The sequence below is a fragment of the Stylophora pistillata genome, chromosome 2 (assembly GCF_964205215.1).
Source record: "Stylophora pistillata chromosome 2, jaStyPist1.2, whole genome shotgun sequence".
Lineage (NCBI taxonomy): Eukaryota > Metazoa > Cnidaria > Anthozoa > Scleractinia > Pocilloporidae > Stylophora > Stylophora pistillata.
In genome coordinates, this window is record NC_142520.1 from 15,019,566 (window position 1) to 15,042,336 (window position 22,771).

The following is a 22,771-nucleotide window of genomic DNA, read 5'->3' on the forward strand; positions in this document are numbered from 1 at the left end:
TAAAGATTTTCTCCCTATTCGGCACATTGTAAACTTCTCTTGTATCCAAACGCAGTTGAATCTATTCACTATGTTCCCATTATTATCCAACTGCACACTGTAGAGCGGAAATGAAACGCAAATCGAGTTCAAATATCACGCGATGTTTGTAATCCAGAGAACCGTAAAAAATATCCGCAAAATTCGCACGCACTGAAATAACAATTTGGCGTTTTTAATTATAAATGTCGCACAACTCGTAAAATTACTCAGCAATACTACACCGCAAAATGTTTAATAAGATATAGGTATTAAAGACAAATCGTTTTATTATTATACTACTACGCTGTTTTACCCATATTAAGGCAAAGGAACGAACAAAATACGCGTCTGTATAACGTTGTAGGAAAGGGCTGGAATAAGGAAGAAAACAGGACAACAATGAGTCATAAAAACTTTGATTTCTTTTAGGTTTTTTTTTTTAGCTAGTGAGAAATTTAAAGTGCATCAGAATATTTTGTTGGTCATAAAGAACTCCTCAATGGGCAGTGCATTTCAGTTGATTTGGTCTATTGCTCCCGTGGCATTTATTTTCCAAAATATTGGAAAGTGAAATATTACAAGAATAATGAATCCCTTATTTTGTTAGTTAAATATTACGAGCGGACATTTTGCTCATTGTTCGTTTTTCGCCTCGAAGTAACTAAGCATTTTACAAAATATCCGTGCGTATGTTTGGTTATTGCATCAAATAAGATGGATTTTATTTAAGCGAAATAAACCTGACCGGAGCCATCTGCTTAAGTAAGGCGTCACGTATTTCGACGAACCATTTCTTCACGTTGTCGGGAGACTCCTTTGGCCATTGAAACCATCGAGAGGTTGATTGAATGGAACATCACAAAGTGGCCGTTAGGGGCAGGTGGTGGTGTTAATCGTATGCTTGACCAAGATATAGAAGACTTCTGGTTTCCAAATTTAAAATAGGGAAGGCTAAGTGATAATAAGATTAATGAATGAAGAGGATAAGTTTCTAAGGAAACTGTGCTGCTGGGTGGGAGTAATAAGGTAATTTTCATTTTATCAACTGAGTTATTAATGTCGATTGGCCACCGTAAAGAGTTTCAAAGCTGACGTTTCGAGCGGTCAGTCTCCATGTAATTTGAAATGTTTAGCCACCGACACGTTTTTTTTTTTAAATCAGAGAAGTATGAAGAGAGAGGGGAAAGATTACCGTGAAAGTGGAAGATAGGCAAGAAAAAATGTGTGTGTGTGGGGGGGAGGGACGGGGGGACGGGGGGGGGACCGGTTGACTGGGGAAGATTTAGCACCCAAGGAACATAACTTTTAATTCTTTATTTAGCACTTCTTCTAAGTATGCCAATATAATATAAAATAGTTTACGACTAAGTATCATATCGCACGTGATGAAACACAATAAACGTCCTCTTTAGGTTACATCCAACCTTTAGAGGCCGAAAAAACCGCTTTTTCTTTTATTGGACTAAATTGAAGTTAGACATTTTACCTAACCTTTACAAAATGAAAAATTTAAAAAGCCGCGGGTTTTTCCTTTGCCAACTTTGTCCATTACTCGACGTTCGATGGAGTGAGATAAAAAAACGTGTGTGCTATGCGAGACTTTTCCCGGGAAAATCTTGATTATTGTCATTGACGCTAGGTCCCGTCTTCCTATTGGTTCGCGGTTTCAGGAGGCGAGATAATCCCTTGGTGTGGCGCTAGTTAGAGGCCGACCATTTAACTTTTGAGGGAGAGGGAGTGGGTGATTTCTGGTCATCAAGAATTTTTTTTCTAGCAATCTGCTGGGCAGGATATTTTTTTTTTCGTTCTAATGCTCTTTTTTTTCTGTTACATTTGGGCTGCATGCAATTTTTTTCTTCCAACAAGCGCTTGCAGGAATTTGTTTTTCAAAATCACCTACCCCCCTTCAAGAGTTAAATTGTCGGCCCTTTAGTTACAACCCTTAAGGAGCTAAAATCTCGCATCTGATTCAGAGAGGAATGCAGCACTTTTGAGCGAATTTATAGGCTATGCAGATTTGACAGATTTTCCTAAAATTTCGCCAATTCATTTCAGGGATAACGAAAAACGAAAGTGTGTCTGGAAATGTTGATATTGGAAATATTTTTTAACGAGGCGTCCATTTATGCAACACGTCTCGCATATTTTACGCTTCTCTAACTTTAGATGCGGATATCTAGACAACCAATCAGATCTCTGAAAAGCCTGACACACTTTTGTTTATTTGGTGGATTCATAACAAACTTGAGAAAGACAACGTATTATCATAAACTGCTTAGGACAGGTGCACAATGTTGTGAATCGGCTTTGGTCGAGGGTGGTCGCTAGCGCGCTTTAATTTAGTGAATAGAAGAATATGACAAAAATAACTCTATTTATGTAGTTCTATTCTCTGAATTAAGGCGCGAAACGGTGGGAGGCGTATATGTAAATACTGAGCGTGTCATATGAAAGGTTATCCGCTTCTAAAAGAGTAAAAAAAGTATGTGAAACATCTTGATTTGCGATTACTGATCTGCAAATGATTTATCTGTGTATTGATTGATCAATCTCACCAATTTGTCTGCATGTTTCTCCATTTCCATAATAGTTTAGCTTACAGGTGCATATGCAGAATCCCAAAGTATTTGCACAATGAGCGTTGACGTCACAACAGTGTGAGTCCTGGGCGCCTTCATTAATCTCAAGAAATAAAGAAAGAGAAAAACGTCAGTTTTCTTTTTAAACTCTTACAAAAGCTGAACGTGAAAATATTTAAATAATAAAAAAAATTAATATAAACTCTTACAAAAGCTCAATGTGAAAAAGGAAAAAAAGGAAAACTTTAATATAACATTAAAACCTATATCAAGTAGCACCAGCGGGAAATATACGCCAGAAATCATGGTCACAAGTATAGAACCACGAGACAGGATCTGGAGGAAAAGAGCAGGAAAAGCAGCATAGAAACAGTTTAAACTCCTACTTTATTCAGTCACGTTGGGCGTGGAATTGTATGTGCTATTGGATCCATTTCTCCATGCAAATTCACAAATACACAAACTGATGAAGGTTTCTTCAGTGGATATGAAGCTGACTCGATTTTAAAACTGTTTTTATCTGATGCCAAGGTATAATAGATGTCAGGATAGGTTTCCAAACACGAATTGACTTTGTCGCAATTACTTATCACATCTCCTCCTGTGCCTTTAACGACGATGCCGATCAAAAGGACATGGATGAGGAGAGGACTACAGGAGGCTGGTCTTGTCCCATGTACCATATTCATTTTGCCTTTGAAAGTAGGAGGGCGGATAAGAACTCCAAGGACAAAAAGAGGGAGGATTATCATCTTTTAGAAAATGCAATGGATACTGCACGAAAACATCACCCAAAAACCGAAAAATCAAGTGTCATATGCATGAGACTCAGAACAAAATGTACTATTTACAAAACATGTGCATACTTGCAGATAATGAGACCACTGGTTCCTTGTCTGTTGAAGCTGCCCCTTGAATTTCTGGGAGATGAACCAAACTTGAGTGCAACTTCTCCAAATGGCTGATGAGGGTGTCACAAAGTGATTTCTCCTTTTCATAGAGCTGGCGTATGGCTCTGATGCTGACCCTGCAGTGCAAACAAAAATGCTTTGCAATTTGTATAGGTAATCACATGATTTCGAGTGCAATTTGGAATAAATAAGCACGAGTAAATTTTTTCAGACAAACAAAATTGCATGAGCCCGTAGGGCGAGTGCAATTTGTGGTCTTTGAAAAAATTTACAAGTAATTATTTCTTCCAAATTGCACAAGAAAATCATGTGATTATGTAGTAATAATATACATGAAAAAATACGAGGTAGCTTCTCATAACTACGCAGAAGAAAAGCGCACGCATCACGTGCAAAAATAATTTAATCAAACTCTGCAAGTGACATTGACCTTGACATTTACATTGACCAATCATTCTGACCAATCAGAGTGTCTGGTTTGTTTGTTTCTTTGCACTGAATTAACTATCTTCTGCACTGAATTAACTGAAAACTGCATTCATCTCAACCAAGCAGAACTGAGAAATTTTTTCATATATATTATTAGACCATTAAATAACACAGAGATTTCTATGCAGGGTCACACGCGGGGATGGGAACAGATTCCAAGGGTCTGAATCTTTTCACCCCACAATCAAAAGAAGAGGCTTTGTTGGTATGACATAAAAATTTTTGGTACATTATGTTTTACATTTAAGATTGTGAAATACTTTTTTTTAATGCACTCAAATTTCACCTTGTTTTATGGGCAATAACTGACCCCTTTTGTGCTACCTTTCAATCTCACTAAGTCACCTAAGGCAAAGTGCAGTTTCTTGACAATGTAAATCCTCCAAAATAGTTAAATACAGTTGTGATGAAACTTACACAGCTTTCATCATGGTTTGCTTTTCATTCTTTCTTTTGGTAGCCTCTTCTCTTTGTTTTTGATTCTTCATTTCTCTCATGCCAGAGTAATAGCCACTCTTTTCTTTAGAAAACCTTGCTTTCAGTTCTTTTTTCTCACTATGTAGCTCATTCAGCTCTTCAAACCAAAGAGAGAAATGTGAGAATTTATCTAGACATCAATAAACAGATTTTACTTGACTGCATAAGGATTTATTTTGGGGAAACACTTGCTTTCAATTCAAGGTCCTTTCTAAATTACCTAACCGTGAGTATGCATCTATGTTACCTTGACAAAAACTTTTTTTTATAAGAAAATAATTTGTTTATTTTCAAAGGACATCACTGACAACATTTTTGAGGAACTATTTTCTACCAAGAGCAAGTGTTTCCTCAAGATATTAAAAAAAAGAAAAAAAATTAAAATGAAAGAACAAGACTGTAAACTGAGTGCTTCTATAATTGTTACAGTAGCAGTTGCAAGGTGTTTGGATATCCCAAGGAAACAAGAACTCAAGTTTTGGAAATAACTTATAACTCTTTAAACAAATAATAAGGACAGACTTTCAATTTGAATATTGTTTGCAAATGAATAATGTAACTGTCTCCTTGGTGCCGTGGAAAGATATTCCATCCAAAATCCTATGCACTGGTCTTAGTAACATCACCCATGACTTGTGAGTATATTTCTCTATTTTGTGCAAGTTGTCAATGGGCAAGTTTGCATGGTATACATGTATACTAATTACTATCACTGGAAAATGGCATTATTAATACTGTATCTCATTGGGTATCCAAACACATGGCAGTGATCAGGGCTCAACACCAACGGCAGTCCACTAGCCACAGACTAGTAGAAATTTAGTTTTGGCTAGTGATTTTCAATTTCCAGTTTGGCTAGTAAACAAACTGAAATTGTTGTAACATCCAAGATGTCACTAGTCACTTGGGTAGTAAGTTGAAAAGTTAGTGTCAAGCCCTGATGATGTGGTTTACATCTGCTGATTAGTAGTTGACCTACTGAATTGTTTACGAGTCTGAAAAAGTTTTCTACAGCTGTACTCAGATGTTCAGGCTGCTGTATTTGTATTTCTTCCTTTTCAGCATGGGCACCTGCTGAGTCTAACAGTGTAACACTTTTTCTTCTCTTGCCTTCAAGACATTTATTCTTTTCACACAGGCCTAATAAATGGATCACTATTTCATAATAAAATGTTTTGATAAAAAATATCCTATTAGTATACATACATACGTGAAGTACATACATACATACATACATACATACATATATATATTAATTGACCACTCCCCATGGGGACTTTTCAGGGCCAATTCCCACCCAGCAACCACCCCAGGGGAGGACATCCATCACACAGTGATCTCATGCGTGTGAAATTAATGTCTCCTACCCCTAACCCTGCAGGAGACGGGACCTCCATTTATTCATCCCTATCCGAGAGGACTAGAATATCTAACCATTTCTTGACGTCGTAGAAAGGTAGCATATTCTTCTCCCTTGTTTTAAGACCTTGAGTGTTGGTCCGGCCGGGGCTCAAACCCTCTACCTCCCACACATCAGTCCAGCGCTCTATCCATTTAGCTAACTGGGAGGCACTGACTATTGTTCATTGTGCCAGAAATGAAAAAAAAAATTATTTGCCAAACAAAAGGGAAAAAGATAGTTCAAGCGAAGTAACAAAATATTTTATACCGACAGAAAAATGTTCATCTCCCTAATTGTTATAAGTACACAGAAGCGCATTAATTTTGAAGAAAGTTTTTCTTACTCCCTAGATTCATAAAAATTCTGCTAGGGTCATTATCATGTGACAAAACCACACTGAAAAGCTGATCTGTATAAGTCTGCCTCATATAAAGCTGAGCTGCCTCACCCCACAATGGCAATGCTGGATTTTTCAAGAATGTGAATTCTGTCTTAAACTTCGAAAAGAAAGTAACTAGATTAACACAAAATATGAAAAAATTAAATCTTTACAAGCTTTGTATGTTACTCACATCTCTCTGGGATCTTAACTGTTTCTGTTTGTTCCTCATCTGATCCACAAGCTGTTTGAGAGCTAAATATTCACTGTAAAGAAACAAAAATTATAAAAAAAAAGAAAAAAAACATTTTTGAAAAAGTCCTCCTTATGGAAGGTTTTGGAATTACAAATATATGATGAAGCTGTAGGAAATCTCTCGGTGACTACAAAGATTTAACTTTTTGTTTTCAAGAGTGGCTGACTATTATTTTGTATTCAACTCTTGAAGAAGTTTAGTTCTGCTTTCTTAAAAGTAAAATGCAAATAAAAAGCAGACAAACAAGAAAAACACCAAGACATCCTTATTTTGTAAGTAAACTAATATAAATACCTCATGAAAATAATCCGACTTTTTGATCATAGGGTGTTAATCCTTTTCTCCCAGATCTCTTTAGCAATTCTCCTGACTGACTGCTATACAATTCTTAAAATACTAGTCCTGAGAATTTGTATCAGATCAACTAATAATCCCCTTCATCACTTGTCTACTTGATATTGTACTGATATCATAATGGAAAATTATTTCTTAGTCATTCTATTTGTTCAAAGTATGATATACCCAGCCTTTATTTGGGATACTTACTTTAAACTTCTCTTTGAACGCTTGAGTGTGTCAATCTCAGCAACTATTCTCTTTTCTTCGCTTAACTTGAGCTGTTGTGCCTGCATCTGGTGTTCTAGTCTCCTGAAGAGAAAGATAAATATTCAAAGGGTCAGAAAACAAGCACAGCTACAATAATTCTTATAAAAGAAACAACATTTGAAAGTTTGCAAAAGATTTTTCAACATCCCCCCCACCCACCCCCTACCCCCCCTGCCATGTAATTTTTAGTTGCTAATGGCTGTTGTACATTTGAAGTAACTCTTTTTCACAAAGAGGTAATCAAGTTAGGATGTAAGAGTACCCTACAAGGATTTGTAAACTATTTGAATGAAATACAGTGGAAGCACAGAAAGGGATATGTGGTATTTTGAAGTAACTCACTGGTAAAAACCAAAACAATACTACTAAAAATAAGTGAAAAGATAATAGCAGATAAATTAATAAATAAACAAACCTCACTGCTTCATCTATTCTGGCTTCTGATTTGTACCTCACTGCTGCTTGAAGCTTTGTGCATGCATCATTCTAAAATAAATACTGAGTTCTTATTAACTGAGTGGGAGGTCTGTATGGGAGAATCTTGACCGAGGTCACCAGTACAGACCCAATGCAGTGAGGTCTGCACCAGCGACCGAGGTCAAGATTCTCCCATACAGACCGACCTAGCTCCATTAATAAGATGTTTATGATATGGCTGTGTCTTATCTGCCAATTTTTTATATTCTTTGTACCTTCTTTTTCAATACCAGTCTAGATGGGGAAATTTAAACTGCTTTCAATATTGATTTCAGCCAATCAAATTTGTGAATTTGGTAGTTCCCAGTCCTAGAGAGACACAGCCATATAATAAATAACATTATGAAAATTGAATCATTGTATAATGCAATTCAAGACTTTTTATTGGCTTAGCCATTATGGTATATGAGCCAATATACCATAATCTACAAATATGGTAAGCATACACGTCCAGTTAAAATTAAAAGGGAGCTAAAAAATTTAAGATTTGGTAAGATTTGTCTAATTTCTTGGGGGCGTTTCTAATAAAACAATTATTCCACTCGCACTTGTTGGATACGAGATGATTATAGCCAACTCGGCACTAAGCGCCTCGTTGGCTATCTATCATCTCATATCCAACCCGCGCTCGTGGAATAATTATTAATTATTATATGGCTGTATCACACACACACAGACATACACAAACGCACACACACACATGCACACACAAAATCACCTGAAGGGTTAAATTACTACTCACCCTCCCTCCCCCCCTCTTCAACCAACAACATTTCTCTCTACCCCAAAAAGTGGTTCAACATGACAAGTTGAACATGTAGGGGAAAAATATATGGGCAGCTGAAAAAAAAATTTTTTTCCCCCTACCCATCTCTACTTTTTATTTCATGTAGCCTTACTCAAGAATTTATAAAATTCCCTTTCAAATCTCGAAGGCGCTATTTTGTACATTAAGACAATGGAAAACGGACGAGATTTAAGGCATATAAATACAAATTTCAGCTCGCAAAATAACACTCATAAAACGTGTATTTGGTTTTGAATCGAAATACATTCTGTAATCATCTCTTAGAAAAAAAAATAGACTAAACAGTTTTGTCTTTTCCGACACATTGTAACAGAAATTATATAACGGGGTTAATTGGCTTTAATTTTTTTTTTAATTTGTGATGGTCCAATTCCAAATTACATACAAACTGGAGTACTATTTCACCAATCTGATACGTCGCCATCGACAGATGATCGATACTGAGATCACATAAATAAAACAAGCACAGAAGCCAGTAAAGCTCTAATTAATTGAAAGATCACATATAATTCAAAGAGATAACATTAAAATAATTCGGAAACAGCGGTAAAAACCGCTTTAATTTTTTTTCCGCAGCGAACATGTCACTTACTAAAAATAGTTTTATTAGTAAACATACTGTGGCTGCGGTATTCGTGGCTTTAGGTGAAAAATACAACCTACCTTCTTCTGAACTTGAACGTTTAACCCTTTGAGTTCGACATCGCACTGTTTTCTTTCCTCGATGACTTTCTCACGCTGAGCGCGTAGCTCCTGAAGTTCTCCGCGCAACTTCTCTCTGTCGATCGGGGCAGCCGACGTGTTACTTTTGCACCCAGACGCCACCACTTGTTTTTCAAGTGATTTCTACAAGCAAAGAATTAAGGAATTTCAATCACAAATAAGCTGGAAGAAACACAATTTTACGGCCGCGATAACAACAACGAAAACGACACGATATCATTCAATGAAAGGGACTCATTGAAAATCGGCATAATCAGCAAAGTGCAACAAGTGTTACCAATTTCTCTTCGGTCACTCGAATTTTCCCCAAAACTTCATCCATTTGAAGCTGAAATGTCTTGCTGTCGGGGGGTTTAAGACCTTCCGATCCATCGCCGTCAACAGCTGTGCAAGGATAAACAACGATTCGTGAGTTACTCGAGACGAACAAAAAGGTTTCCACTAAAATCACGCCAACTACTAAAAAGTACCTTGGTGGTTTGTCGGAATACTGTTGATCGAATCTTTTAGGGGCGCTTCTTTCTGTCCATCCTCCACCACTCCACTATTTTCATTGTTCATTTTTCGTCCTCAGCAATGCTGGGCGACTCCTCGAAGAGTGCTACCATAAATTATCGTGTCACATTTTGGCGATTGTTGGCACCAAAATAAATTCATTCGATAGAAAAGCCAAACACGAAGTGGCTTCAAATGTGATCGTCCATAGTTGGCTTTGCATCATGGGTATAAAGCAAGTAAAAGCCTGAGAATAGCACAATATCTTCCTAACTAGGGTAGGGCTGGGAAGTCTTTGATATTCTTTTCGCTTACTTATATGTTTTTTAGATTCATTTTAGATTCATTTATTGTTTTAGACCTCTGCAGATCACTGCAATTTCTTTTTCTCTGCTACAATCATCCTACGAAGGAAAGAAAGAAAATAACTGAAGAAAACCAAACTAACTAAAGTCTTCGATAAAATCCACAAGGCATTCTCTTCAACTTCGTTTTGGCCCAGATTTCAGAAAAAAAAAAAAATCATCGTTAATCTATATTAAACAAGTTTAGCACCTCGCCTCTCTTGATAAATATCATGTACAGAGGCAACGTGACCCGTGACAGTTTTGAGACCTCTACTTTTCCATTCTGAAACATTTTCAATTTTACAGCTAAATCATTTGTTTCAAACATAGATTTGCTCGACAACCCATGGCTACACACAGGCCTGCCCCATATTAAAATTTCCTTAAGCACTGCAGAAGACACAAACCTCTTTCTAAATTATTCAGCAATTGTGATACGGTTGAACGACTGATTTTTTTAAGCAAAGTGTCGACTATTTTGCTCCCCCTACCCCATTAGAAAAAGAGACGTAATCTAAAGCTCTTCGTTAAAGGACTGCAAGGCAAACCGTACCATCAATATGCAACAAAATGATCTAGTTTTCTTCTTTTTTTTTTTTTTTTTTTTTTCTTTTTTCATTGCGGTCATCTATACGAGATCTACGATTTCTTGTTAAGACCTTGTTGAGATCTGTCAACAGTAAAACCCATACAGTAGCATTTCGAAACTGTATTTACAGCTTCTCTTCAGTTTTTAGAATTAGAAACAACTGCAATACATAAAACAGAAAAAAATGTCAACTCTATGCACAAAATTGACATATATATAAATGTTAAGGCGAAAGGAAGGAACAAAAAAGAAATTAAACATTAATATCAAAGGTCATGAGATCGTAAAAGGGAATCCCTGTCCAAAAGACGCTTTTGTTTGGTCCAAAAAGACACAAGGACACCAAAACTGAGCTATTTGTTGCAGGAAACATGGTTTACGAGGAGCTAATGCAAGAAAACGTTGATAACAATTGCATAAGATGGCCTCCTCTTTTCATTAAGAACGTTGAGTTCGGTCATTTCCTAGTGTTATTCTATAGACTCGACGCAACCTCATAGAAAAGGCAAATGTTTATTCATTATGTTCTGTTTATCAGGGGGTTAAAAAAAATTATTTCTGTAGAGCAGTGAACCTGCATTCAACAGGCACCCTATAACTAGCGAATGCAGGAGGTTCGACAGAGCCTCCCCCAAAATAATGAAAAAAAAAAAACCATATCTAAACAAAAATCGCATTGCTTATTCCAAGTTGCAGTGATATTTCCATCAAGCATTGCAAGGTGGAATAAAAGTACATGTCACAAGAATAACAAAGAAAGAAGGGAAAAGACATATTTTTTCCTTTAGATTATAAGTGGTTTGATTTGCAAGCGATTTCTTGAGACACAGGTAACAATGGTGAAAGGAACAAATGCTGGTGGACGAACAAAAGGAGCATCTACTGTTTACGTCCACCGGCAGTGACGACAGTGGCGGCAGTGACGTACCACATATAAAGCGGCCGATATGGACCTGGAACTAGGCTAAGCTGTGGTCTCACGTGACCAACGCTGTGTTTCCAAGGCGGAAGTCATCCAGAGGGTGTAAAAGTGACTGTTCTTTCCCGCATGTTACATTCGTCTATAAGAAAAGCTTTGCGATGGAAAAAGGATCTTCGAATGCACTTAATGAAAATTCTGTGAAAGATAAAGGGAAGAGTGAAGACCTCAAGAGCGGGGCTTCTTGTCGCGCAGATGCAGTTGTGGATGAGTGTATTAATGTCATGTTCATCTGTAGCGAGTGGGGCTCCTCGAAAGGTGGATTATCAACGTTTAACAGGGAACTTGCTGTGAATCTGGCGAAGTATTCGAAAGCCAGAATCAGGGTTCATTGCTATGTCTGCCAAAGCACAGAAGAAGAAAGACGAGAGGCGAGCGGGAATGGAATCCATTTAATCACAGCTCGGCGCCCACCAGGGTCCAGTGATCTACTAGAATGGATCAAAATACCGCCATCAGAGCTTCCTAATCCAGACATCGTTATCGGCCACGGCAGAAAGTTTGGTGGTGCGGCTTATTTCATTCGGGAAATTACAAGGTGTAAGTGGATACATTTTGTGCATGTGTTCTGCGAAGACCTCGGCAAATACAAGTTAGAATGCAGCGTTACAGCTGATGCGATTGCAGACAACGAGGAGAAGAACAGACGAGAACTAGAGGTATGCAAAGCATCTGATTTAGTTGTTGCTGTGGGAACTCTGCTGCAGAGAAAATATCAAAGAAAACTTTCAGATATCGAGGTAGAAGTTATCACTCCAGGGATTTTCGAAAAGTTTGTCAATCCAACAGAAAGGCGATCGAAGAAATTTGAATCATCAGGAGAAAAGGAGTTTCAAATATTCATGTTCGGTCGCGGAAGCTTTGAGGACTTTGAACTGAAAGGGTACGATATCATTGGAAAGGCTGTGGCTTTGCTTGAACGAAAATTTGAGCTCACTTTTGTCGGTGCAGCACAAGATGAACAACGGAGGATAGAAAAGTGGTTCCTGGAGGAAACGAAAATAACACGTAATCAACTCACCATAAGAGGCTTTTGTAATTACGAAGAAACAAAAGAGATGTTTCGTGAAGCGGATGCAGTCGTGATGCCATCCCGCACGGAGGGCTTTGGGCTGGTGGCCCTGGAGGCCATATCAGCTGGTGTGCCTCTGCTGGTCTCCAGGGAATGTGGGATTACCGAAGCCCTCCAAACTGTGGATGGTGGAATGGCTGTCATCATCCCCTCAGCTTCACCAGAGGAATGGGCAAACAGAATCCAAGAGCTATCAAAACAAACACCAGATCAGAGACGTGCCTCTGCTGTACATCTGCGAGAGAATTATCGGAAGAAGTACAACTGGAAGGAAGAAAGTGAAAAGTTCGAGCAGATGATTCTGCAATTGGCTCCCAGTCCCATTCCTAAGGAGACAGGAATCACAGGTTAATGACACTAAATTTGTGTTTTTTTAAATCATTTCCACAGTATCTCTCAGTCAAAAAATTTTTGCACTGTGACTGAATCATATATGAAAGATTTATGCCCCTGTAATGGAAACATTTATTTCACCTTCAAGAGCATTTAACTGTGTTATTGTGATCAGGAAATGTCAGCTCGTTTTGTTTTTGGTAACTAGAGATGCTTATTGTTGTCCTTACTATATTTTAAAACAAAACAAGAGAAGCAAACAGTCAGATCACTTCTGTGAAAGAAATGTTTTAGTTTACAAAGATAACACATTGGTAAAATTAATTTTAATCAAAAGTGCTACTTATAAATTCTAATTGTTAATTATTGTGCTGTTATATTTATTTTATTTGCATCTGCCTGTAGGGAAAGCTGCATGCAGTTTAAACGAAACAATAGAAACCCACAAGGAGAGTTTCACAGTCTTGACAGCAACAGGTAAATTTTGTACAAATCCTTGGACAATAAGTTGTGCTTGCTGTGTAGGATAAAGGTCTAAAAAATTCATGACAGGGAAGTGGTTTGCTATTATGTTATTACTAAATAATTCAATATTTTCAAAAGTTTTTTGCAACAGACATATTAATTTAACTATAATAATTATTGTGATGAAAGTAAATACGTGTGTCAGTTATATGTAAATAAGGTGCTGACTATCCTAGTTTTTTGGGTTGTAAAATTCCTTATCACAGAAAAATGTGAATTGTTTGTCTTGAGCATAGGTTTAATAATTAGTGGTACTCATGGTTGTACAAGCAAGTCCTGTTTTAGATCATAGAAGGTCTTGTGCATTGCTAGGATCAGTAAAGTGAAAAGCACTGCATGTGGGATAGTATGAGAAAGTTGTGATTAAACCATGATCATCATGGTTACTTACAGGTAATGGATTAAAATTGCCACCAGTCTTGATTGCATTCACATATATAATAACCTTCAACAGCATAATCAACCTTGTATAGTAAGGATATGAATAATTCTCCATGTTGTTTCTATGTCTATTTGTTTCCTGTGTTGATAACAAGACAAATTTGTATAACAATTACGAGTCTCTTAAGCTAGCGATCATTTCTTTTATTGTCATGACCTAATAATCTTTGATTCAGTGTTGACACTGTAAGAGGAAATTAAATGTAAAGTAAGTCACTTTGAGTGACGAAAGGGTTAGAACAAAACCAAACTATTTTAACCCAAGAGTGGACTACAGTGAAATTTGATGTAGATCGTGATTTGCCCTTTTTAGTCATGGGTATGCAAAACATACAAACGACTATTAGAATGGGGCAGAATATGTAATTGTGTCACTCACTCAGATGTACACAAATCGATATGTCGATGGCAGATCAATATTGATAGCGACCTTCCGAAATTAAACGGGAATGCCTCTATCACATTTCCGAAATAATGCTGCACGTTAAAATGTGAACTCGACCTTTCTTCGAAGGAGTATTGATTTTAATTAAAATACTCGTCGCAGTTAGCACATTTGTAACTGAATTAAAGCTCTTTGAAAGACTAAAGGTGTTACTATGAGTAAAAACGCTTAATACAATCGCTCTTCCACAATCAACGTTCACCATCATTTGCATCATTGTGGAATATTCCTCGCCGTTCCCGGGTATGTTTTGTTTTTAACAAAGCGTCCAGGTCACAATCGTTATGAAATACAATTTCAAGCCTTCCTTCTTCTCACTGCGAGTCATCAGTTTTTATATTATTACATATTGCTAAAATTAGTAACCGGCAAATTTTTATAGAGGAAAGTGAAGCGTTGTTTTCGTGACTGGTCATTTGTTTACTTTTCTGTTGGTTTCACCTCTCATCTGTTGGGTGACTGCGCAGACATTAATTTGTGAAAATCATTTTGTGTACACCCCTGAACGTTAAAAATATAAAATTATGTGAAGTCGAAGGAACACTTTTGGTCTAAGCCCACATTTTGAAAATATTACTCATATTGGTTTAAAAGGTGAAGGAACACATACAAAAGCTTTTTTTTTTTTAATATATGATGGCATAATTGAAATTCTATTTGAGAACAATTGTGGCTGCTGTTTTGAAAACAGAATTCAGTCATGGCTACTTTTTTTAGTTAAAAACAAAATATGGGAAGGAACAGACAAGGACTATTCCGAAATTGTGCAAATGATCATGAAAGTGATTGTCAAAAGGTGATTGTGTGATACTCAATAAGTTGTAAGATGACATATGTTATCATGTCTTTATCCAATCTGCAGTCTGCAGTCTGCATTTTGTACCTAGTCTGCATTTCACACCCAGTTTGCAGTCTGTATTTTGTACTGACTGATAGCTAAAATGTGAACTCTGACCACTCACCCAACATCACCCCAGCAGTTCAAAGTAATACTAAGTAGTTTCAACTGTATCCGGGAGTCACCCCTAGGAATTTAATTATCTTCAAAACTCATTCAAACGCAATGTACCCACAACTTATTCACAGTTTCCTTTGTGCTATTTGTGTTTGTGGGAACCTCTTTTTTTTCTGGCTGTAGTATTAGCTCATCTGATATTTCTCTCCCCTGTCCATAGACTATGTTCCACACAGCAGCTTAGAAGTTGGAAAAACAGAAAGAAATGAACAGAGGGAGTCTACACCAGGTGCATGTATGTAACTGTTACATGATTGTAGGTTACACTCTAAATTTGTTTCATTGCTGAAAAATAGGGTTTTAAATGGCAGAGATTGTGTAGCATACTTAGTATCCTCTGATTGTTGGTGAGATACATATGATTTAAATCTTAAAGCAAGGGTTGTATCATCTCTTAATTAATCCTTTAATTTGGATGCAGAATTCTTTGAGTTGAAAACAGAAATCTCTTCATGCAGGCCAAGAGTTGTTGGTTGATTGAATGTTTGAGGGCTTAAGTGAACAATTATTTTAAGCCTGACTGGATAGCTGTCAGTTGCCTTGTAATGAGTTCAGAGTATTTTGAACAGTAACTTGAATTAATAATTGAATTTGATATGTGTTTCATTTTCTTCAAACAAAATACAGCACAACAAAACTCAATGAAAATGGAAGAGACAAAGAGAAGAAGTGGATCTTTACAATCCAGTATTGGAAAATATCAACAGACAAAGGGAACCAAATTGCAAGAAAGGCAGGAAGAAAGTGAGAGTGGTTATAGTAATATTCATTTATTAGCAGTAGAATTGAAATAATTAATTTTAGTTATGTTCAGTGTAGTATCTATGATGTAATTGTGTATGGTCCAAAGGAATTAGGGGAATTGAAAGCACGTGGTCAAGTGTAGAGTTGAATCTGTTTTGTGTGCGTGTAATTTGGTTGAATCTGAAATTATGTTTCACAGACCGTGAAACACCACATTCAGTATTTCTTTGGAATCTCATTATGAAAGAAATGCAACCAATTAGAATTTTGTCAATTGAAAATAAACGTCAATTGGAAAACAGTAACTGTACAGCCAGAGAACATAGAATTGATAGCATAGTTGTATCAGTAGCTTGCAAACAAGGTGCCTACCAGCAGGGGACTGCATTAAGATAGGAAAGTGTTAAGGTTTGCCCAATACTCCAAAACCATGTTGATTGGTCTAATCAAAGAAGTTTTTTAATCATTCTACTGGTAGAATTTTTTTTTTGATAACACTTTGAAACCAATTGCCGTATAATTGCGTTTTCAAATTATCATTTCACAATTGATGATTAGTTTGTTGTTATATTCATTTCTTTATATCCAGATAAAGTTGCATGCAGGTCAAAAGAAATAGAAGAAACACACAGAAAGGAGAGTTTGACAGTTTTGACAGCAACAGGTAAATTTTGTACAAATTCTTGAGCAATAAGTAACATTTGCTGAGAAGGATACACTGGTCTGAAAAATATCATGAGAGGAAACTATTCACAGAAGTTTTTGCTACAAAAATATCAATTCTGATGATTATGGAAGTCATTATAGTGAAAAGTACAGCTACAGTGCAGATGTGACAATTAAAGTTTTGCTCATATACTGAAACATAATGAGATGCAGTAGCTAGAATAACCACCAGAGTTTGCACCTGGTGGGTGAATTTACATATAAAATGCATGTCATGCCTTAATTTAGTTCATTGTTGAAAAATAAGGGTATTGGAGATTTTATTTAATTTAATTTACTCCATTTTAAACTTCATTTACTCAACTAAATCAGTCTAGGTTAATATTTTCTTCATAAACAACCTCAATTAAGCAACCTGATCCTTCCAATAAGTGCCGCTCTTCGAGCTAAAATTCTAAAAAATTGCCTTCATGCCTATTTTAGGAAATAGGAGAGACCTTTTTGTAATTACAGATTGAGATGAAGCTATTTTGTATAAGATTAAGTAGAATTTCTGTTACTGTTTCTGCTTTACTTTCAACTTATAACAAAGAAATGTATGGAAATACCTGAGTGTAGAAATTTACTACCCCACAACACTGATTAATCATAACTGTTACAATTTCCTCAAATGTGATTGGTGCATTAGCTGCTTTATTTTTCACTAATCATTCTGAAGAGTTGTAATCAAACAGTTAAAGCAGCCAAACATAGTAAGTCCACTCAGCTAAATCCACCAATCACAGAAATGATCAAAGTAACCACAGCAACAACCACTAATATCCTAAAAAAACTGGGGAACTTACCAAATGGAGGGATTTTTCACTTAAGACAAGTCATTGTCTCAACCTAAGATATTTTCCCTAAATGTATTTCTTTTTTTTTTTGAAGTTGTAATTAATGGTTATGATTAAATGGTAACAGGACTTTGTGTCATCCAATTCAGTCTGTAGTCATGCTCTTGATTGACAGATCAGACTCTCACTTCAGTGGTCGTCCTATTTTGTTAATAGCTCATAAAAATTAGAGATAGAATTTGACTCCACTCAGTCTGATTACCATTATTAACCAAAGCACAATTTGAGTGACCTTCTAGTAAGATTAGATTGAGTGTGTTTAAACCTTGAAGCACTGAAGAAGGACTTGAGTTTGTTCTCAAACATAGAACATTATTCATAAACAAACCATATAATTGTTTTTTATGTATGCTTATGGATCATTCAACACTTAAACAGTCAAACAATGTTTGTCTGTCTCCTTTTTTCCATAACACTTGTCACTCTACTGACTTTTTCAGTGAAGCGGAATTTAGAAAGCAAAGTATTCTCTCACTTATTAAACCCAGCACTAATGTAGTTAACATGTTTAACGTTTGAGTCTTGCCTGTGGCAACGTGATTTAATCCCTTCACTCGTATTTTTTCATATCAGATTCAGGTACTGCTACTCCTGATTCAACAGAAAAAACACAGAGAAATAAGAAAGAAGTTTTCACAGCAACAGGTACAGCTATAGAAGGTATACCATGAGCCTCAGTAATTTAGTTGCATTTATATTCCAATATTGCTTTGCTTTCAACCCTTAAAGTTTATCAACATGTAATTTCTCCCATCGTCTTAATCAGTAGAACCTTAGAATAAGGCTCTATTGATTAGTTATTTTATTTTCCTCGCTCATTTGTGTGAGCGAGGATAACAAAGAACTGTGTAGTGTTAACTTGTAAAACTCCTGCAAGAAGTCTACGACAGTTAGACGAAACACTTCTGAGGATAAAAAAGTTTTATAACAACTGCTCGCATTGTACTGCTCACTAGTTAAACTTTTTTCCAAAACTTGCTCTCCCACCTCGACCTCCTTCTTTGATAATGTGACCTGTCTTAATTTCTTTTCACGTTATCTGATTTTAGGATCTTCTGTTGACTCCAGAGACACAACAGGCAGAACGTCCTTAATGAATGCTTCTCTAAATGGCAGTGTCCGAGCGGTGAAGGGTCTCATTGAGAGAGGAGCAGATCCGTCCCTGCTGAACAACAGAGGATGGAATGCGTTACATTTTGCCGCAAAGAGTGGAGACACTGACGTCATTGATCTTATCTTTACTCACTTGCCGGACATTGAGTCCAAAACAGCCCAGGGTTCCACGCCACTAATGCTGGCAGCTTTGAATGGCAAATTACACGCAGTGAAATGGTTTCTTGAGAAGGGGGCAAATGTAACCTGTGTTGCTAACAAAAGATGGAATATGTTACATTCTGCTGCACAGGCTGGAGACACTGACGTCATTGATCTTATCTTTACTCACTTGCCGGACATTGAGTCCAAAACAGCCCAGGGTGCCACCCCACTAATGGTGGCGGCTTTCAACGGCAAATTACACGCAGTGAAATGGTTTCTTGAGAAGGGGGCAAATGTAACCTGTGTTAATAACAGGAGGTGGAATATGTTACATTCTGCCGCAGAGGCTGGAGACACTGACGTCATTGATCTTATCTTTACTCACTTGCCGGACATTGAGTCCAAAACAGCCCAGGGTTCCACGCCACTAATGCTGGCAGCTTTGAATGGCAAATTACACGCAGTGAAATGGTTTCTTGAGAAGGGGGCAAATGTAACCTGTGTTGATAACAAAAGATGGAATATGTTACATTCTGCTGCACAGGCTGGAGACACTGACGTCATTGATCTTATCTTTACTCACTTGCCGGACATTGAGTCCAAAACAGCCCAGGGTTCCACGCCACTAATGCTGGCAGCTTTGAATGGCAAATTACACGCAGTGAAATGGTTTCTTGAGAAGGGGGCAAATGTAACCTGTGTTGATAACAAAAGATGGAATATGTTACATTCTGCTGCACAGGCTGGAGACACTGACGTCATTGATCTTATCTTTACTCACTTACCGGACATTGAGTCCAAAACAGCCCAGGGTGACACCCCACTAATGGTGGCGGCTTTCAACGGCAAATTACACGCAGTGAAATGGTTTCTTGAGAAGGGGGCAAATGTAACCTGTGTTAATAACAGGAGGTGGAATATGTTACATTTTGCCGCAGAGGCTGGAGACACTGACGTCATTGATCTTATCTTTACTCACTTGCCGGACATTGAGTCCAAAACAGCCCAGGGTTCCACGCCACTAATGCTGGCAGCTTTGAATGGCAAATTACACGCAGTGAAATGGTTTCTTGAGAAGGGGGCAAATGTAACCTGTGTTGATAACAAAAGATGGAATATGTTACATTCTGCTGCACAGGCTGGAGACACTGACGTCATTGATCTTATCTTTACTCACTTGCCGGACATTGAGTCCAAAACAGCCCAGGGTTCCACGCCACTAATGCTGGCAGCTTTGAATGGCAAATTACACGCAGTGAAATGGTTTCTTGAGAAGGGGGCAAATGTAACCTGTGTTGATAACAAAAGATGGAATATGTTACATTCTGCTGCACAGGCTGGAGACACTGACGTCATTGATCTTATCTTTACTCACTTGCCGGACATTGAGTCCAAAACAGCCCAGGGTGACACCCCACTAATGGTGGCGGCTTTCAACGGCAAATTACACGCAGTGAAATGGTTTCTTGAGAAGGGGGCAAATGTAACCTGTGTTAATAACAGGAGGTGGAATATGTTACATTCTGCCGCAGAGGCTGGAGACACTGACGTCATTGATCTTATCTTTACTCACTTGCCGGACATTGAGTCCAAAACAGCCCAGGGTTCCACGCCACTAATGCTGGCAGCTTTGAATGGCAAATTACACGCAGTGAAATGGTTTCTTGAGAAGGGGGCAAATGTAACCTGTGTTGATAACAAAAGATGGAATATGTTACATTCTGCTGCACAGGCTGGAGACACTGACGTCATTGATCTTATCTTTACTCACTTGCCGGACATTGAGTCCAAAACAGCCCAGGGTTCCACGCCACTAATGCTGGCAGCTTTGAATGGCAAATTACACGCAGTGAAATGGTTTCTTGAGAAGGGGGCAAATGTAACCTGTGTTGATAACAAAAGATGGAATATGTTACATTCTGCTGCACAGGCTGGAGACACTGACGTCATTGATCTTATCTTTACTCACTTGCCGGACATTGAGTCCAAAACAGCCCAGGGTTCCACGCCACTAATGCTGGCAGCTTTGAATGGCAAATTACACGCAGTGAAATGGTTTCTTGAGAAGGGGGCAAATGTAACCTGTGTTGATAACAAAAGATGGAATATGTTACATTCTGCTGCACAGGCTGGAGACACTGACGTCATTGATCTTATCTTTACTCACTTGCCGGACATTGAGTCCAAAACAGCCCAGGGTTCCACGCCACTAATGCTGGCAGCTTTGAATGGCAAATTACACGCAGTGAAATGGTTTCTTGAGAAGGGGGCAAATGTAACCTGTGTTGATAACAAAAGATGGAATATGTTACATTCTGCTGCACAGGCTGGAGACACTGACGTCATTGATCTTATCTTTACTCACTTGCCGGACATTGAGTCCAAAACAGCCCAGGGTTCCACGCCACTAATGCTGGCAGCTTTGAATGGCAAATTACACGCAGTGAAATGGTTTCTTGAGAAGGGGGCAAATGTAACCTGTGTTGATAACAAAAGATGGAATATGTTACATTCTGCTGCACAGGCTGGAGACACTGACGTCATTGATCTTATCTTTACTCACTTGCCGGACATTGAGTCCAAAACAGCCCGGGGTTCTACTCCTCTAATCATTGCTGTTCGTTCTGGCACGCTGCAAGGTGTAAAGTATTTCCTTGAGAGGGGAGCTAATCCTTTAACTAAGGATAATGACGGCCGGGATTCTTTATACCATGCCTCATCACGTGACCCAGATGTTCTACACTTCCTGCTGAGTTACGTAGCGAGGAGTGAGTCAGCAAGCAGCAATGATTAACTCAGGTTGGTGAAATAAGTTCTACAGCTTATTTCATATTCGCTTAATTCTTCAATGTCAAAATGTAAATCACTGGTTTGATCGCCCCATCAACTTTAAAGCTGACCCGAATGAGTCGTATGTTGGGTAGTTACTACAGGGCTGCCTGTGGCACGCAGATGACTTTTACTAAGATATTCAACCTCTTTGTTCAGCAAATTATTGTGCAATTGGTTTCGAGATAGACATTTGTTTGGCTAAACTACTCATTTGTTTTTGTTTTTGTTTTTTTAAGGCCTTAGTTCGCGAGGTGTTGTCAATAACCGATGTCCTAATATGGCTTGTACGATGGAGGAGAAGCTGTCAGCTGGATGGAGATTGTTAAAAATTAACCCACACTGATAACAGCCAGAACTGTATGTCTGCGTAACGTTGCCAGCGATTTAATTTTTTGTATTTAGACTTCTTAAAGTTCACATGGTTTTGTACACATTTCATAAGTAAATGAATTTTTTTTTAATATATAACATTTTTTTTTTACTTTCGACTACATTCATGTGAATAAAAGCTGTATAGGACACCTGTAAATAGAATACGTGAAGAAATTTCTGCATTCTAATTGGTTGAAATACAGTTTTCAGGAAACACCAATGCAGGGCAGAAAATAATTAACTCAGTGAAAAAGCAGTAAATATCTGCTGATAACTAAAAAAAAAAAAAAAGGAATGCAGAAAAATTTACACTTTGATTAAACACGTTGTTTTGACCAAAACGGCGTGATGATGTTTTGGTGTGAATGAATTTATATTCACGTGGGTCACCCCTCTTTACTCCTACATTACTATGAAAAGCTGCCAAGTATAAAAGGTTTGATCAGGTTTAAAGGAAGTAAAAATGACTTGATTTTTCTCGTGCAATTTGGAATAAGTAGGCACTTTAATTTTTCTCCAAAGACCTCAAAATTGCATTCTTCCTATAGGCTCATGCAATTATGTTGGTTGTAAGAAAAATAAACGAGACAGTTTATATCAAATTTCACTCTGAATCGTGAGATTACGTCCACAAA

At 37.6% G+C, this 22,771-nt stretch overlaps 2 protein-coding genes across 11 annotated transcripts; one reads left to right on the forward strand and one right to left on the reverse strand.

Annotated features, from left to right (window-relative positions):
- Positions 1-260: 260 nt before the first annotated feature.
- LOC111319505 (uncharacterized) lies at positions 261-9,845 on the reverse strand. Of its 6 annotated transcripts, none has more exons than XM_088747564.1 (10): positions 9,599-9,845; positions 9,406-9,512; positions 9,069-9,251; positions 7,536-7,606; positions 7,061-7,162; positions 6,452-6,524; positions 4,418-5,617; positions 3,467-3,627; positions 2,577-2,703; positions 261-972 (listed from the first exon to the last, which is right to left on the reverse strand). In XM_088747564.1, exons 1-7 carry the CDS (start codon positions 9,687-9,689, stop codon positions 5,558-5,560), a joined length of 687 nt encoding a protein of 228 aa, XP_088603690.1. In that variant the 5' UTR covers positions 9,690-9,845; the 3' UTR covers positions 261-972; positions 2,577-2,703; positions 3,467-3,627; positions 4,418-5,557. The 6 variants fall into 6 exon arrangements, with proteins under 6 accessions (XP_088603690.1, XP_088603689.1, XP_088603687.1 ...); XM_088747563.1 differs by lacking the exon at positions 261-972 and adding an exon at positions 1,321-2,486; XM_088747561.1 differs by lacking the exon at positions 261-972 and having other exon boundaries at positions 1,321-2,703.
- A 1,716-nt stretch (positions 9,846-11,561) lies between these two features.
- Positions 11,562-22,738, forward strand: LOC148737307 (uncharacterized). 5 transcript variants are annotated; one of them, XM_088747493.1, is made up of 8 exons: positions 11,562-12,957; positions 13,349-13,420; positions 15,530-15,604; positions 15,997-16,122; positions 16,703-16,777; positions 18,249-18,335; positions 18,725-21,731; positions 22,001-22,738. In XM_088747493.1, the coding sequence occupies exons 1-7, from the start codon at positions 11,640-11,642 to the stop codon at positions 21,724-21,726; spliced, it is 4,755 nt and encodes a 1,584-aa protein (XP_088603619.1). In that variant the 5' UTR covers positions 11,562-11,639; the 3' UTR covers positions 21,727-21,731; positions 22,001-22,738. The 5 variants fall into 5 exon arrangements, with proteins under 5 accessions (XP_088603619.1, XP_088603622.1, XP_088603621.1 ...); XM_088747496.1 differs by having other exon boundaries at positions 18,249-18,320; XM_088747495.1 differs by having other exon boundaries at positions 15,997-16,113.
- The last annotated feature ends 33 nt before the right edge of the window (positions 22,739-22,771 follow it).